At 43.4% G+C, this 16,000-nt stretch overlaps 1 protein-coding gene across 1 annotated transcript in view; it reads right to left on the bottom strand.

Moving 5' to 3' along the window:
• adcy2a (adenylate cyclase 2a) overlaps positions 1-16,000 on the bottom strand; it is a 106,993-nt gene that overhangs the window by 67,835 nt on the left and 23,158 nt on the right. Inside the window, exon 3 of the mRNA XM_084051832.1 lies at positions 6,560-6,721. Within this exon, the coding sequence (XP_083907958.1) occupies positions 6,560-6,721 (162 nt within the window). The remainder of the gene's footprint in view (positions 1-6,559; positions 6,722-16,000) is intronic.

Below are 16,000 nucleotides of genomic sequence, written 5' to 3'. Positions count from 1 at the left end.
TTTGTACGAAGAAGTGCAATTCTATAAATTCAGTGCGAGCCTATGAATGTGCATGTGACTTCTCTGTGTGGCTGAGGTACATAGACCACTGAAACTCTCCTCATTACTACCCCGAACCAGAGAGGGTCATGTCGTTTGCTCTGCTCAGTTCCCATGGGCCAAACGGTATTCGATAATGAGATGCAGCACCAAGCTACCTGTGTTAAAGTGAGTCAGTGTCAGATAATTGGATCCAATCTCGCCTGGATTCAAATGAAGTAAAAAGCAGTTCTCTTCAGAGGACAGGAAGTGCTGCTTCCTGTGCAGGAGACAAAATGTACTTGGATGGTGTCTGATTGGAGTCTGCAGTGCTGAGAGTTGTGTGGCATCAGTGACAGATACATAATCTACTGTATGCATGTATGAGGTGACAGACCCCCCCCCCCTCCCCCAGGAAACTCTGAGACAGAGCTGAATACCCATGTATGACTAATGACTCACTGCCCAAAAAATCAGACAAGGCACTGTCAAAAAAAAATCACACTAAACATGTGTTTACATGCACAGTAACACCATGATTACTGGGAATAATCAGCTTATGGCAATAGTGTGATTGAAGCGTTTACATGCATAAAAACAGTGCGATTTGCAGCACAACCCTGTGTTTGTTTGCATGTTTTACTAACTAAAAAGTCATGTTCCTGCCATGATTACCCGTTGAACTGCACATCATCTCTACCAGTGCTGGGCAAGCTACTTTGCAAGTGTAGTGAACAAAGCTACCAATTGCTCTACTTTAAATGAAGCTTCACCCTGAACCCCTAGCCTGGTAAACCCTCCCTCCAGAAATCTCATTTCCATTTGATTTCTGGAGTGAGTCTGGCCTGATCGCCCATTCTGCAATATTGGCTGTGGGCTGGAGTTGGGCGGGAGTAATACCATTGACTGACAACCCCTTCAGCCAATGATCGTTTTTCCCCTTCAGCCAATCAGCAGTTCATTTTTACCACCTCCAGACTATGTGACGCAACGGCACTTTTGAGACGGCCATGCCCAAAATAGGTTGCCTTATTGGGATACATGCGTGTCACTCCCCGCCCCTGCCGGTTCTCTAAATTTATATTTTTAAATAGGCTCTGTCATGATTAATTGACCACATATATGAAGTTAAACAACTAAATTCTATCCAAACGATATCTTACTAGTAAATTCCGTGCCTCAAAAAAGAAGTTTGAGACCGTTTTAAAAACGAAAGTAAGAAGTGAAGGCACTCGGACAACAACAATGGCTGCCGTTCGTCTTTTCTCGGCTGCACTCAGGCTGCACTCGGCTTCATTCGGGCTCACTCGAACTCGCCACCTGATTGGCCAACTGTCGCTGTCAATCACAGAACGATGTGCGACGACGCTGATAGGCTCGTCCGTTTGACGCACACAGCCAATATTGCAGAATGGGCGATCAGGCCAGGCTCACTCCAGAAATCAAATGGAAATGAGATTTCTGGAGGGAGGGTTTACCAGGCTACTGAACCCCAGCAAATGCAGCAAACTAAGCTACAGCAACATGGCAAAGTAGTTTACTACTTCATCCCAAGTCAATGCTATCTCAGTGATGAATAAATATGTCAGTCAAACAGATAAAAATGTTCAGTGCAACAATGAGTTGTGCTCTCTGCTCTCAAAGCATCAAACCCAATTTGGCAACAAACAAACAAAATCAAAACAAACTAGAAGAAGTGCTCCTCGGAGCACAGGTCTCTCCTAGCCTGGTTCCAGATGAATCTACCATTGCAAAAAAAGACCTAATCTGCCCTCGGCAGATTAGGTCTGGCCCCTCTCAATAGAGATTTGATTTCTCTCCCTCCGAAGTTGTGAGAGACCAATCAGGGCCCAGTATGCAAATATGGGGCGGGTTTATCACCAGAGGCATTCTTTTTTAGTTCTCGGAAATGCAGGTTCCACACAGAGATTCCAGACTAATATCTATGCAGTGATATCATGGCCATGCCAGGCTAGGTCTCCGCCAGGTCAGGTAGGTTATTGTGGGCCAGCAATGTTGATGGAATATGAAGAATCGGACAGATACGTCTTGATCACATGGCTGTAGAGATAATTGTGTACCGATTTGTGTGATGTTTTGACAAAATCTGTAGGAGTAATATAAAATGTGTTTTGCAAAACCTCCTGGTGGCATTTGTTCCTCAACGTAGTGCGAACTGCGAATGTGCGTCCAAAGTTTCACCGCAACCCAATCAGGATGGAATATGAAAAATCAAACAAAACCTTGATCACACTATAGAGATCATGTGTACAGATTTGCGTGGCTGGTCACAGGACAGACGGACTCACACACACACACGGACACACGGACGGACGCACGGACACGCGGACGGACGGACAGACGGACGCACAGGGTGCAAAACATACCGTACGTCACACACGTCTCTGCCACACCTTCGGCCTGGCGGAGACAACAACCACCACTGTGTGTGTGTGTGTGTGTGTGTGTGTGTGTGTGTGTGTGTGTGTGTGTGTGTGTGTGTGTGTGTGTGTGTGTGTGTGTGGCGCACACCCCTGTGTTTGACGAGTATACTCAATTTAGACTTGGGACACATTTGCAGGAAAGTCAACGTATAACTCAATAACTCAACTCAAACCACCACAGTAGCAAAACTGCTCCAAATAGTAACAACATGGCAAAAAACACGTGTCCTCTAAATAACCGTTTGTGTGTGTGTGTGTGTGTGTGTGTGTGTGTGTGTGTGTGTGTGTGTGTGTGTGTGTGTGTGTGTGTGTGTGTGTGTGTGCGTGCGTGCGTGCGTGCGTGCGTGCGTGCGTGCGTGCGTGCGTGCGTGCGAGAGAGAAAGTCAGTGTGTGTGTGTGAGCGTGAACAAACAAGATCTATCTCTCCAGGTAAACAAGCAACTGCTATCAAAGTTTCCTCCTCACTAGAGGATGAGGTGGACAGGCTGCACCCTGATCGTTCTCACAAGGTGTTTGTTCACCAGATACATGAGAAGCTTTTCAAGATAAGCACCAAAAAGACGGTTAACAAGCTTAAACATTTTTCCTTTAAAAAAACAAATTGTATAAAAAACAAATTGTATTGAAAAAACACGGCCCCTATTTGTGGCGTTAACATTTTTCAGATGACACTGTTCCCAGTAGGGCAATACTTAGCCAACGAGAACAAGCCTCGAGATAAATCACAGCCAAAATACCTCGTGACCACAAACAGAGATTTGCCCTGTTGACCACAATTAGCAAATAGACAGCAAACAAGAAAAAAGGCATTACTGTTGCCAGCTAACGACACCGATATCATACAGCCAGGTAATGTTGCTCGATATGGATAGGGCTGGCAGTGCCAATATTTACTAGAGGGCTTCACGGTCCTTGGCAGTGCCCTGTCTTTCCTGGCATGCCACCGTGCCTGCCAACTGGGCAGCAATCTGTCTCCCGAATGCAACATGCAGTAGCTGTGGTCCCGTGCACACACAATATGGCTACTATTATGCTGCATTAAGGAGATGTATAATACAGTGTATTATACTGAGCATACAAAATATCTATGATACTGTCTTAGAGATTTGGATGCAAGATACCCCTTACGAAACCTTCATCAGTTGTTGGAAGGCTTAAAAAAGACTTAAGCATTAAAAGAAATTTCCCTTCAACCTAAGCTATCTCTCCCGTTTCCCCTGCCTTTTGTTGCTGAAGTGGATTTAATAGCCTAAATCTGGGATTACAGCTTTCAATTGCATTCCCATGCTGAGTCTAATGGTTTGTACTCAGCACGTTCTGCAACTATTAAGTTGAAATGTTTCTTCACTGCTACCGGTCTACATGTTAAAACATTTTAAGAAACAGGAATTCCAAACCCCATTTTGCCAGTTTGTTGGACTCTTTTGCCTGAAAGTGTGACACAATGTTGAAGAACTAAAAATCAGATGCTGTCATTTTCCTCTCTCAGTTAAAAAAGTACCAGTTTTGTCAACCTACCAGTTTTGTTAACATCATACCTGTGGATGGCCCTACCCCATAAGGGTAGGGTCCCACCTGACTGAATGAATGAATGGAAAAAGAAGAGTGCATTTAGCTGACATTGTAGTGACATTGTAGTCATAAACCATAGCAAACGATGACCAAAATATGCAATAGATGAACAACATTTTTGAATGACAAAAACGTCAGATTGAGCTTTTGCTTGCCCTCCAAATCCCTTCAATGCCCCCCAGCCCGTCCACAAAACTGCCTTTATCAGGAACATCCTCCAACAGTACATCCCAGTCTGGCTGATTCACAGTACCAGCAAAGCAATGCTGGCAGGCAAGTTGAACTGATGCACAGGAGGAGATGGGCTGATAGTGACCTTGTCACGTCCTCCCCCAGGCAGCCCAGATGCCAGTACAACCATACAACACAACCAAACTGTGGGATGGAAGCAAATGCACTGCAATGGAAGCTCAGTAAGAACTAGTGCACATCATGTTTATTATCTGAATATAGATATTGTTACTTACTTATGCCAGTAAAGCTCCCAATGTCACCCTGACCAATCCACAATTCAAACAAATGAGCTACACTACCAGAGATACAAAATGGAAAGCAAAACAAATTAATTAATCATGTTCAGCCAAGAAATTACCCCAGTTGTGTTGTGGTGTTGATGAATGAGGCAGACATAAAAATGCTAATTGAAGAATACAAATTATATGTTACAGTACGTTTGAAAGGTGCCATGCCATGCCATTATTCAGACAGGCCATTATTACAACGTCCCGTTGGTCCGACTGGCCCCATTATAACTAACCCTAACCTCACACTAACCTAATAGTCGGAATAATGGGACGGCTGCGAGACGCAAGAAAGCTCCCTCCTTCATACCCACGCACGCGGTAGAGAAAAAAAAAAAGGACCACCCCGGCTGGGACGTGACCCGACCCGGCTAGGGTTTAAACAACCCCCGGCATTTCCGTTTCGTCGCCCGCCCGCCCGATGGCGTCACTCACCGAAAACGTCGGTCACGGACGCGCGCGGAGTCAGCGGGAGGAGTTTAGCGCTCGGAACGAGCGTCTGTCTGTTTTTTTAACACTTAACAGTTCTGATAGAACAGAGCAAGGCACGGCTGGGGTTAAATCCTATACTTAGTAAAACAGACCTGAGTTGCAACTGTACTTCGTACACTATTTTTTCACTCTACACCAAATCTCTTCGCCAAAAATAGCCGATCTACAAGCTATTTTTTGTGAACGTTCACCCCAAAATATGGAGGCTGGGGTTCAAGTTAGATATACAGTAGGTTATGCAATACCTGTACACGTTGGACCCATTGTCAGAGCACCCGTTGCACCCATCAGTCTGTCTATGTCCCTTTTATGCCCATATGGAGAGCTCTGTATCTGTCTGTCCATGTCCTTTTTCTGTCCATGGAGATCCCTGATGTCATCAGTATATTCACACAGATAACACTCAAGATCATGCACGCTCACACGCACGCACGCACCCATGCAGAGATTTCACACATTTATAGTATGATGATTAGAATTTCGACATGGCTTTATAGTGGCTTTGACTTTCAAATGAAGCCCTTTTGTGTTGGATTCATCCTCGGCAGTAGTGAGAATTAACATTGATTGATTTTAAAGCAATCTAGTGCCTTCCTGATACCGTCCTTCCCTTTTCTGTTTTGGTAAGAGTCAGCTTCCGTAGCATTATGTCAAATGCCGGAACCGTTTGTTTGTTCTAGGACCAGGAATAATACCGCTGGAAAAGACGCTGACCTTTTCATGAGAGTTTTTAAAAATACATTAGAGTTTCTATCGCTCATCCGCTGCCGTAAATTGGTTTTAGTTGAAAGGTCGCATTTGTTTGTTTGCTAAAAATACAATCCTGTGCTGTGGAAATTACCGGAACTATTCATTGTGTGAGCTGGATGGGAGCCCATTAACCTTTCATAAAAGAAAACCTACTCTTCTGGTTTGATAGAAGACTAGGGTTGTCCGATATTGGCTTTTTTACCGATAACCGATATACCGATATTGTCCAACTCTTAATTACCGATACCGATATCAACCGATACCGATATATGCGGGGATTATTGTGATTAGGGTAAGCTCAAATTTCATATCACACACACTATATACATTAAGAACTCCTGTAACTTATTTATAAAGCAAAAAAAAAAAAAAAAAAAAATTTTTTTTTTTTTTTTTTCAAAAACCGATACCGATATTTTCCCGATATCAATTTTTATGCTAATATCGGCCGATAATATCGGGAGGCCGATAATATCGGACATCCCTATAGAAGACCATGAAAGGTACTGGGTGAGGGTTGTGCGTGTATGGGATTAATATGTGCATGCAGAATGTGCGTATACATGTAGATTATGTACAACGCATGCATTCAAGTTTGTGTTTCAGTGTCTGTGCTACTGTAAATCTTGGTGAATGACAGAAGGCAGGTGTGTGTGTGTGTGTGTGTGTGTGTGTGTGTGTGTGTGTGTGTGTGTGTGTGTGTGTGTGTGTGTGTGTGTGTGTGCGTGCGTGCGTGCGCCCACAAAGACCCGTTGACCTTACCTGCCAGACCACTGGCTCCATGCGGTCAGCGCTGGTAGACAGGCAGACACTCAGCACAATGGTGTGGGAGCAGGAGGTCACGATGCTGGCAATGATGGCGTCTCGCATTGAGAAGGGCAGCATAGTGTACACCACAAACACAATGAACAGGAAGAATGACACCTGTGAGGGAGAGGGGAGAGAGAGAGAGAGAGAGTGAGTGGTTTGTTTATTTGTCACGCTCTCATACAAATATGTGCAATGACATGTTGGGGTGGCAGACTGTGCTAACATTGTCCACAATATATAAAAGCAAAATAAACAAGATAGGAAAAAACAAGATATGAGTAAAATCTTAGCAGCAATAACAAATGAAGCAAGCACAGAAAAAAGGGTTAGAGTTATACTGTTGGGGTGCAAAGAACTGTATCAAAATATACAGACAATTTAGGATTGGAATTGCATCTTCCCTGGGTTAAAGAGGTTGAATAACTACTGTATACGGTGCAACCTGAGGAAAATACACGGAAAAAGATTATATAGAACATAAATAAATACATTGGCAGCCAAGATACACAGAATATATGTACATACTTGCAGCAGAAGGATGGCCAAAGTACATACTCCATACATAAATGGAGACAGAGAGAGGGGGGAAGAGGTCATAGAACAGAGGAATAGAGAAATATTGACAAATAGAGGGTGAGATGAGAGAGAAAGATGACAGGGGTGGATGGAGGGGTGAATAGATGGAAGTGGCACAGGGGGTGAGTGTTTGAGAGGGAGCTATAGAAACTTAAAGAGATGTATTTGTCGCATTCCTAAGCCAATAATTTGATGACCAGCGGACCGGTAGGCAGCGGTTCCGGTACGAGACACAAAGGATACTCTTTGCGTCTCCTACCGGAACCACTGCCGGTCATCAAATTATTGGCTTAGGAATGAGACTTTTTTTTTTTTTTAAATTCATCAATTCAAGTCTCCATGGGGTGACTAATCAATAGGAAAAAAAATCATTTTAGGGGTGAACTATCCCTTTAACCATCTGAACCCCAGCATCCCTATTCTGTGGGGAATGTTTGCCAAAGAAATTGACAGGCTTGTAGATGGGCTATTTTTGGTGAAGAGATTTAGTGTAGGGTGAAAAAAGAGCTCACCAAGTACAGTTACAAGTTACAACTCAGGTGCGTTTTAGATAAGTACAGAGGGTTTAAGTGGTTAGCCACGTGAACCATAGTGTCCCTATTCTGGCCATGCCACAACAGTTGAGCATTCGGCAAAAATCGCAGATCTACAAGCTCACAACACATCGTAACATGATGCATTGTAAGCTTGTAGATCAGCTAGCCTATTTCGCAGAAGAGATTAGGTGTAGATTAGGTGTCAATAGACCTGTTGGTTCTAAGTGGGGTCCGGGGACCCCTAGGGGGTTCCAGGGGGTCCCCTGCTAAATTTGTTAACACAGCATCACACCAATTTTAACCATTGTATCCATATTTTATACATTGGCTATTAAAGAAATAGCAGATATGCAAGCTCACAGCCCGTCACTTTGTGCCGCGCTGCGAGCTTGTACATCTGCTGGTTTTTGAAATCTTGAAAGTACTGGAAAATCTTTAATCATTTAGATTTTTTTAAACACAAATCTTCTGTTCTGGGGTCGCTTGGCACATAACCTTTTCAGATGGGGGTCCGCGGGCAAATACTACAGTTTGGGGGTCCTTGGCATGAAAAAGTTTGAGAAGCACCGCTCTAGGGGACCCCCGTCAACCAAGTAGATAGGATTTAAGCCATTGTAAGATCTGTACAGACAGTGCTTGTGTTGACATTGCTGCAGGGTAAGGAACCACATGACCTAGTATGTCTGAACACTGCTCTCTAAAATGCAGTTTATTTATAGCTCCACCAGTGCCATCCTAAAAAGAAGGGGAAAAAAGGGTCACGTTGGGTGATGGACTTTAACCACTTAAGCCCCATATGGGTAACCGGAGTCCCTCAGGGCTCAATACTAGTGTATTTTTTCAGTTTTCTGTTATTGTGGGGAAAGCTTTTGCTGAAAATAGCTGATCGACAAGCTCACAATGCAACGCTTGTCGATCTGCTATATTCATCGAAAGCTTTCCCCGCAACACCGGTGCTGGGGTTTAAGTGGTTATATAAAACTGGCCATACAGCATCGCAATGTCCCCATTCTGAATGGAGACCTGTGCTGTGTGTGGTTCTATCTCTCTACAGTCATGTTCATGTATATCTACACACCCATATCAGAATGAAGCAAAAAATAAATAACAAAACTTGCACACAAAAAAAACCAATTTGTCTGTACTGGCTGTAGAGGCAGTTTCCTCACTGAGAGCAATAAACATCTATTCTATTCTCAGCCAATTTCAACCTGGCATCTATTTTGGCTGTGTCATTACAGGCGAACATTTATAATAAATTCCAAGTGCTTTACAAAAAGGATAAAAGTAACACAATAGCACTAAGGAATTAAAAGAGTAAAGTAAAAACTGAACAAAATAAACATTGACAAATAGCATCAATAAGAGTAAACAAAGCAGCGCACATTATTTAAATGCCTTGGCGTAAGAAATATGTTTTCAGGAGAGATTTAAAAGATGACTAAGATGGCTTTAGATCCTCAGGAATGGTGTTCCAAAGCCTAGGTGCCCGGACCGCAAATGCCTGAGTATTGGGAACAATCAAGATAAACCTACCTGAGGATCTAAGGCTGCGGACAGTACCAGCACATCTGAAATGTAGCTAGGAGCAGGGCTTTAAAAGTCATCAGTAAAACCTTAAAATCAATCCTGAAACATATAGACAAGCACACTGTATGGCTTAAGTGGTTAACATACTTGCTGACTTCTGCTTGCTTTGCTTGATTGTTTATCCATACTCTATCAATATTTGAACTGTCTTTTGAGCTTAGATCTTTTTAGCACAGCAAACCAGCAACTTATGTTCACCACCTGTGACTGACAGATTGGTGCAATTATTTGAGAAAAGATTAAGTAAATTAGTGAGAACTAGAAAAGGTGCTCCTCGGAGCACAGGTCTCCGCCAGGTCAGGTAGGTTAGTGTGGGCCAGCAATGTTCGGAATTCGGTAATCAGGCTGGACACTCGGACGGACGGACGGACGGACAACAATACAATACTAGACGCGTCGCAATTCCGGGGAAATTGCAGAGTGTGGTTGCGCCGACGCCGGTCGCGGGTCGCGGCCGCCGGGACTCGAGCAATACGCCGGGAGGAAAAACGTCGGAGGCTGCGCCAATTACATTGTGTCGTCACTCCTGAGATCGCTTGCGTTTCATTTTGAGAGGATCGATCCCCCCAAAATAAGGTTTTTGCATCAAACAGTTAAATTTTGAGCATTCGTGGCGCCCCCTATGGATCAAAGTAGAAATGCTTTTGGGGATTGGTTTAGTATACCACCCTCGACATGTGATTCAAATTTGGGATTGACCGGACGTTTCGTTCGTGATTTATGGCATTTTTGGTCAAACGGGCCCCTCCCGCTAACTTTGGAAGCCATTTACGGACGGACGGTACGGACTATCAAAATTCCGCTTGGATAGGTTTATCGCATGGGTCCATAGATCACGTGTACCGATTTGTGTGAGATTTGGAAAAAAATTGTAGGAAAAGGAGCAAAAAGTGTGTTTTGAAGAAAATTCAAAATGGCGGAAAATCTATCCTGACGCAAATGGGCGTGGCCTATATGGGGAGCTGCGTAATGACCTAAGGAATCTAGGGAAAAAGAAATTTTGATTTTACGACCTACGGTTCAAGAGTTATAGGCCAAAAGGTAAAGTGGGCTGTTATAGCGCCACCATGTGGCCGACTGGTGTGATTCTTTTCATAATAATTTCGCAAAAAACTATTAACCTCCCCTCCAAATCTTGTAACTGTAGCCCTTACGGTTTCCGAGAAAAAAATACTTGAATGGGAGTTTTTGCAATTCCCATTAAAGTGGATGGGGAAATTTAATGCACAAATAAATCAATATCAAAAAATCTATCCTGACGCAAATGGGCGTGGCCTATATGGGGAGATGCGTAGTGACCCAAGGAATCCAGGTGAAAAGACATTTTGATTTTCGGACCTACGGTTCAAGAGTTACAGGCCAAAACGTAAAGGGGGCTGTTATAGCGCCACCATGAGGCCGAATGGTGTGATATTTTTTTCAATAATTTCGGACAATATTATGAATTATCCCTCCAAATCTGATAACTCTAGCTCTTACGGTTTCTGAGAAAAAAATACTTGAATTTCATTTTTTTCACTTTTCCATTAAAGCGGATGGGGACATTTAATGGCACTAATAAATTAATATCAATTAAACTATTCAACCAATCTCTTAGCCCTATACAAGCGCACGATTCCCGTTCAAGACGGTCATTTTGATATATGGCACAACATTGGGGGATAAAAACTGTGGGAGGAGATGCGTCTGAAAAAAAGTTGATCTATAAATAAATAAAGAGTATAGAGTACTATAGTCTGGTTGCCCTGTTGGGCAACCACACTAATAAAGAGTATAGAGTACTATAGTCTGGTTGCCCTGTTGGGCAACCACACTAATTAGAGGAAATATAATTATGTTTAAACAAAATGTCATGGTATTTTTTCTTGAAAACCTTGAAAAATTAGTTTTCATGATACTGCTGTTCCATTGATCCAAGCCAGAAACACTATCGAAAGATTGATCATTAAAATAAACGGTGGGTGGGCCACGGATGTTTTTGAGATTTTCATTCTATCAAATACACAAAAAAAAACATTACTTTAGGAAAGATGAATGGTGATGGGTCTTCTACACTGATTACCACTGGTAAGATTCTAAAGTCAATATGCAAAAAAAAACATGTCAACCTAGGAACAAGGCCAATGGAAAGACTTTAAAATATTCTCCTTGGATTTGTTAATGAAAGAGAAATGTATATACACTGATTCATCCAAGTAATTAATAACTGGCCTCCTGAGCAATGGTAGAGCCGATAATTGCCGCAGAATATCATCTAACATGCCAACATAATTTGCTGAGGGACGGGTCTAGCATGCTCTCCTTTATTAATGTTCTAAAATCCAATGTTGCTAACTGGATTATGAAACTATAGCAGGATAATGGAAGGGGTTGTGGAAAAATGGCCTTTTATTTTTAGGCGTGAGGCAGTCATAAAACAGTGAGGTGCTCCATTCAGTGTGGGCAAGGCAAGTAAATAAGGATCCTGGACAGGGCTTTCTCACTGAACAGTAATCTCCACCCATGGATCATTTTCTTGAAAACAAATTACACAGATGGAGTGTCAGATTACGTCAGGCTTTTAGTCCGCTGTCATTGCAGATATGTGTTTACAGACAAAATGTACACTGGGGAGTGTGTGTGCGTGTGTGCACACTAGTGAGCTATGTTTTTTTGTTTTTGTGTACAGTACTGTACAGTGTGTGTGTGTGTGTGTGTGTGTGTGTGTGTGTGTGTGTGTGTGTGTGTGTGTGTGTGTGTGTGTGTGTGTGTGTGTGTGTGTGTGTGTACATTCTATTTAACCCTATACGAGGGCCTGATATAGAGTAATCTTGCATTTCCAGCTAAGTGCACGGTAAAAGCGATCACATCTCAGGGCTGACATTCAGATGTGTAAAAAATGACATGAACTGCAAGTTTTTCAAATTGTCCCTCCCGACTATAGCCTCTCATTTACTGTGATAAGTTATGTTGAAAAAAGAATCATTATTTGTGTTGAAAAACCTTTTCAGAGAAACAAGCCCTCAACGAATAAATGGATTCTGCCAACCATAATTCAAACAAAAAACTAGCCCCTCGAACACAGCCTATTCAAGGCGGTAATGTCAAAATTATTTTGCCTCATACTGTATATGGCACACAGACGGAATGGGTAGTCAATTCTGTTTCGCTTTTGAGCAGGCATTGAAGGTAGCCAGATTTTGAGAGAGAAATAAGCAACCAGGTCTAGGAAAACAAGCCCAAAAGAAGTGACACGCAACACGCTGTGAGCTTGTAGATCAGCACAAAGCAGTTTCAGATGGGGATTAGGGACAAATACATATTCATTTGGGGGTCCATGACATGAAAATATCTGACAACCACTGATTTAAATGATTAAAAAAAAAAAAAAAAATGGAAGCAAGGCCAAATAAGCAACTACACTTACTGTAGAAACACAACCTTGAGACACTGAATTAATGAATTAACCACATGAACCGTAGCCGGTTCATGTAGCCGGTTCATTTTACTAAACAAATGATTACCGTTGGAAATATATATAAAGTCTACCTACATCTGTCAGCAGCTATTACCTCGAACTATTTTCTTCACGCCATTATTGCGAGATCTTGGTATAAAAGTGGCTTATCATTTCCTCTCTTGCCCTATTTCCCCATCTTGCTCACGTCTCCTATTCGCCTGTTCCATCACTCTCTTCTCTCTTTGTCTCACTTAGTCAGGGACAAAGGGAGATTTTGAGTTTTCTTCAAAGGAACAAAACTAAAAACAAAATATCACAAACCAGAATTTCAGAAAACATATCTACTAGTCTAACAGAGAGAGAGAGAGAGAGAGAGAAAGAGAGAGAGGAGAGGAGAGGAGAGAGAGACACACAACCACTTTAACAATTTATTTATGTCCACACAAGGGAAATTGCATACAGGGACACAAATATCATAGGTGCAGCAAGGTTACATCCACAAAATCAAGGCATATGTCCTCATGAAACAACAAGCATGTCACCCAGCGCTCCATGGGCACAAGCAGCAGCGTCTCCGGGGACTGCCCATAAGTCCGACATCCCATTACTCCGACTACGTGGCTTCCGCGTGCGGTTAAGGTTAGGGTTAGGGTTAGCTATAGGGTTAGTAACAGTCGGAACAATGAGCCGTCGGAACAATGACATGGCACCGCGTCTCCGCCATACATGGCGGCTGCCAATCATAGCAGAGACACCACAACACTCTGCCAGCCCTCCTGCCTCGTTTCTGGGCATCCCAAGTTGTTGAAACCCCCTCTAACAACCAGTCCACGGGCATGTCCCAGGCTGGACCATCAGAGGAAACCAAGTTCCAAGTCCACTCCGGCACTGCCGCCCGGTGTCAAAGTGCTCTCCGTAGCTGCTCCCATGGGCCCGAAAGTCCACCCATTGCCGCTCCGACAACGGGCGGACACACCGCTAGAAGGCCGCCTCTCTTCCCGGTAGCTGCTAACGGGAGGGGCCGCCAGGCAGGGTCGGCTGTTGGTATACTCCATCAGTGAGCAGCGCCTTCTTGTATGCCAGCTTGGTGATGGGATGAAGCACACAGCCACAGAAGTTGTAAATGCATCTCGAATGGTAGTTACAAAGGGTGCAGTTGCTGAGATGCTTATAAAAACATTGGCGTTCACTGGGGCCTTACTTCCGCCATTAGCGCGCGTGCACGTGTACACGAACACACACACAGGGAGGGGGGGGGGGGTGTCGACAGGGAGGGGGGGAGAGAGAGAGAGGGGCCAGGTCAGCAAGGGGCCGGGGCTGGCCCACACAGATAAGCCCTTTCCCCTGCTGTCAGCAGACAGGGAAAGCTGTAGTTGCGGATAAGCATCCAATTGATTCCAGGAATGAAAGGGAAAGTGTAAACTACATATTCTAACTCCAGGAGGGGGCTCGGTACAAGGCTGTGGGGTGCTGGTGAGGGGTGCGGTAGGGGGCATTGGCGGCTGTGGCAAGAAACAAAACTAAAAATGTGTGCGCTGGGGGGGGGGGGGGGGGGGGGGGGGGGTCATGTCAGTGCTATTTGGCAAAGGGTTGGTGGAGCAGAGGGTAGTAGGAAGATGCCTTGAGGGTGGGAATGGTCCATATTGGCATTTGAAGAGCACTAATGCACCGAGGCAAATTTCTCTGACCTCACTTCACCTTCAGCATACAAGATTAAAGAAATATCAATATGGCTGCAAGTAGCAATGTAGGGGTAAGGCGAAGGAGGAGACGGCTTGAGAAATTGAAGTGCCTTGAGCCAAGAACTCAAAATACGAAAGCAATTTGTTCTAGAGCACACAGTTTGGTGCACGAAATACTTGTTATTGCACCTCCTAGGTGTGCATTCTGAAATATAAGTTCTAAATGGCAGTCCACTGACAGACTACCAGCAGCAAAGTTGTTGTCAGTGAGTGTTTCTATACATTAATGTCACATCCGCAATATGACGGTTTAGGAACGCCACATCCATGGACGTTTACACAGAGAATGGCCAATATGTTTCTCAACTCTGATATCAAATCAATGTATAGAAACAAGAGTCTTAGTGGCTAGTGGCCTCTAGAGGTCCTTATCTTCTTTCACCCCACGTGACCTTTTTTGTTACCACTGCGCTCTGAGTACTCAGAGTGACAAGATTAGTCCGTTTTTTATATCTCCATGATGCCATACAAAAGAACCAAGTTTCGGCTCTTCACTCATCCACAGTGAGATAGACGGACGATAGAGATGGACATAAAGCTTGTAAGTTTAATAATTAAAGGCATGGACAAGAATGAGGAAATTGAGTTTTTCTCAGTTCCTGAAAAAAAGAAAATCATTTTATTTCCCCCCCCAGCTTATTTTAAGTTTATTTCAAGAGGCCCTAATAATGTATTGATCCTGTGCTTTCCATTCTCTCATCGTGTCTCAGGATTTTCATGGCTGATGTATTGCTCAGTAAAAATAGATTTTCTTCAGAATATTGATGACTGTCTCCCAGATGGAACCTATTGAGACGACTGGCTGCAACAACCTGATGATGCATGTACCCTGCTGCGAGAAAAGGATGCCAAACACATCCGCTCTGACACTCTGGCCACAGTCACAGAAATGACAAATGACCCTGGCTCTCATTTGTTCTCCTGGTACTCTAACTATTGACCACTTACCTGTCGTTTTAATGCCTGGTCAAATGTAATTTCAACACATGCAGCATTTGAAGCACCGTTTCTCACGTTAACTTTCTAGCTATTCTTAAAGGACGACTTCAGATTTTCAACCTATCTTCATATAATTGGTCCTCACTAATACTCATGATAAAAAAAAAATCTACTTGGTCTGTGTCTCATAAGAGGGCTGTGGACATTCCAGAAACCTGTCTACCAGCGACATCATCGTTAGGCATGATTTTGTTTTCCACAAGATTTCAATTTTTTTATTTCAATTTTTATTAACAGAAGAACAATGGCTTCTTTTATTGCATTGCAACTTTCCAGGAATAGAAAGCCTGCAGTTTCTATTAGCTTGGATTCCCATTGATGATGTCACTGGTAGACGCCGGGGCTCTGAACTGTCCACAGCCCTCCTCTGAGACACAGACTGAGTAGAAAATAATTGTACCACTTTATCATGAGTATTAGTGAGGACCAATTATATGAAGATAGGTTGAAAATCTGTGAAGTCGTCCTTTAACGTTGTCTGAGAGACAATGGCATTACTACACCTACTCAT

Source organism: Gymnoscopelus microlampas (genome assembly GCF_963454915.1).
Source record: "Gymnoscopelus microlampas genome assembly, chromosome: 3".
NCBI lineage: Eukaryota > Metazoa > Chordata > Actinopteri > Myctophiformes > Myctophidae > Gymnoscopelus > Gymnoscopelus microlampas.
The sequence above is the reverse complement of the archived record's forward strand: the minus strand, read 5'-3'. Positions and strand labels throughout refer to the sequence as shown.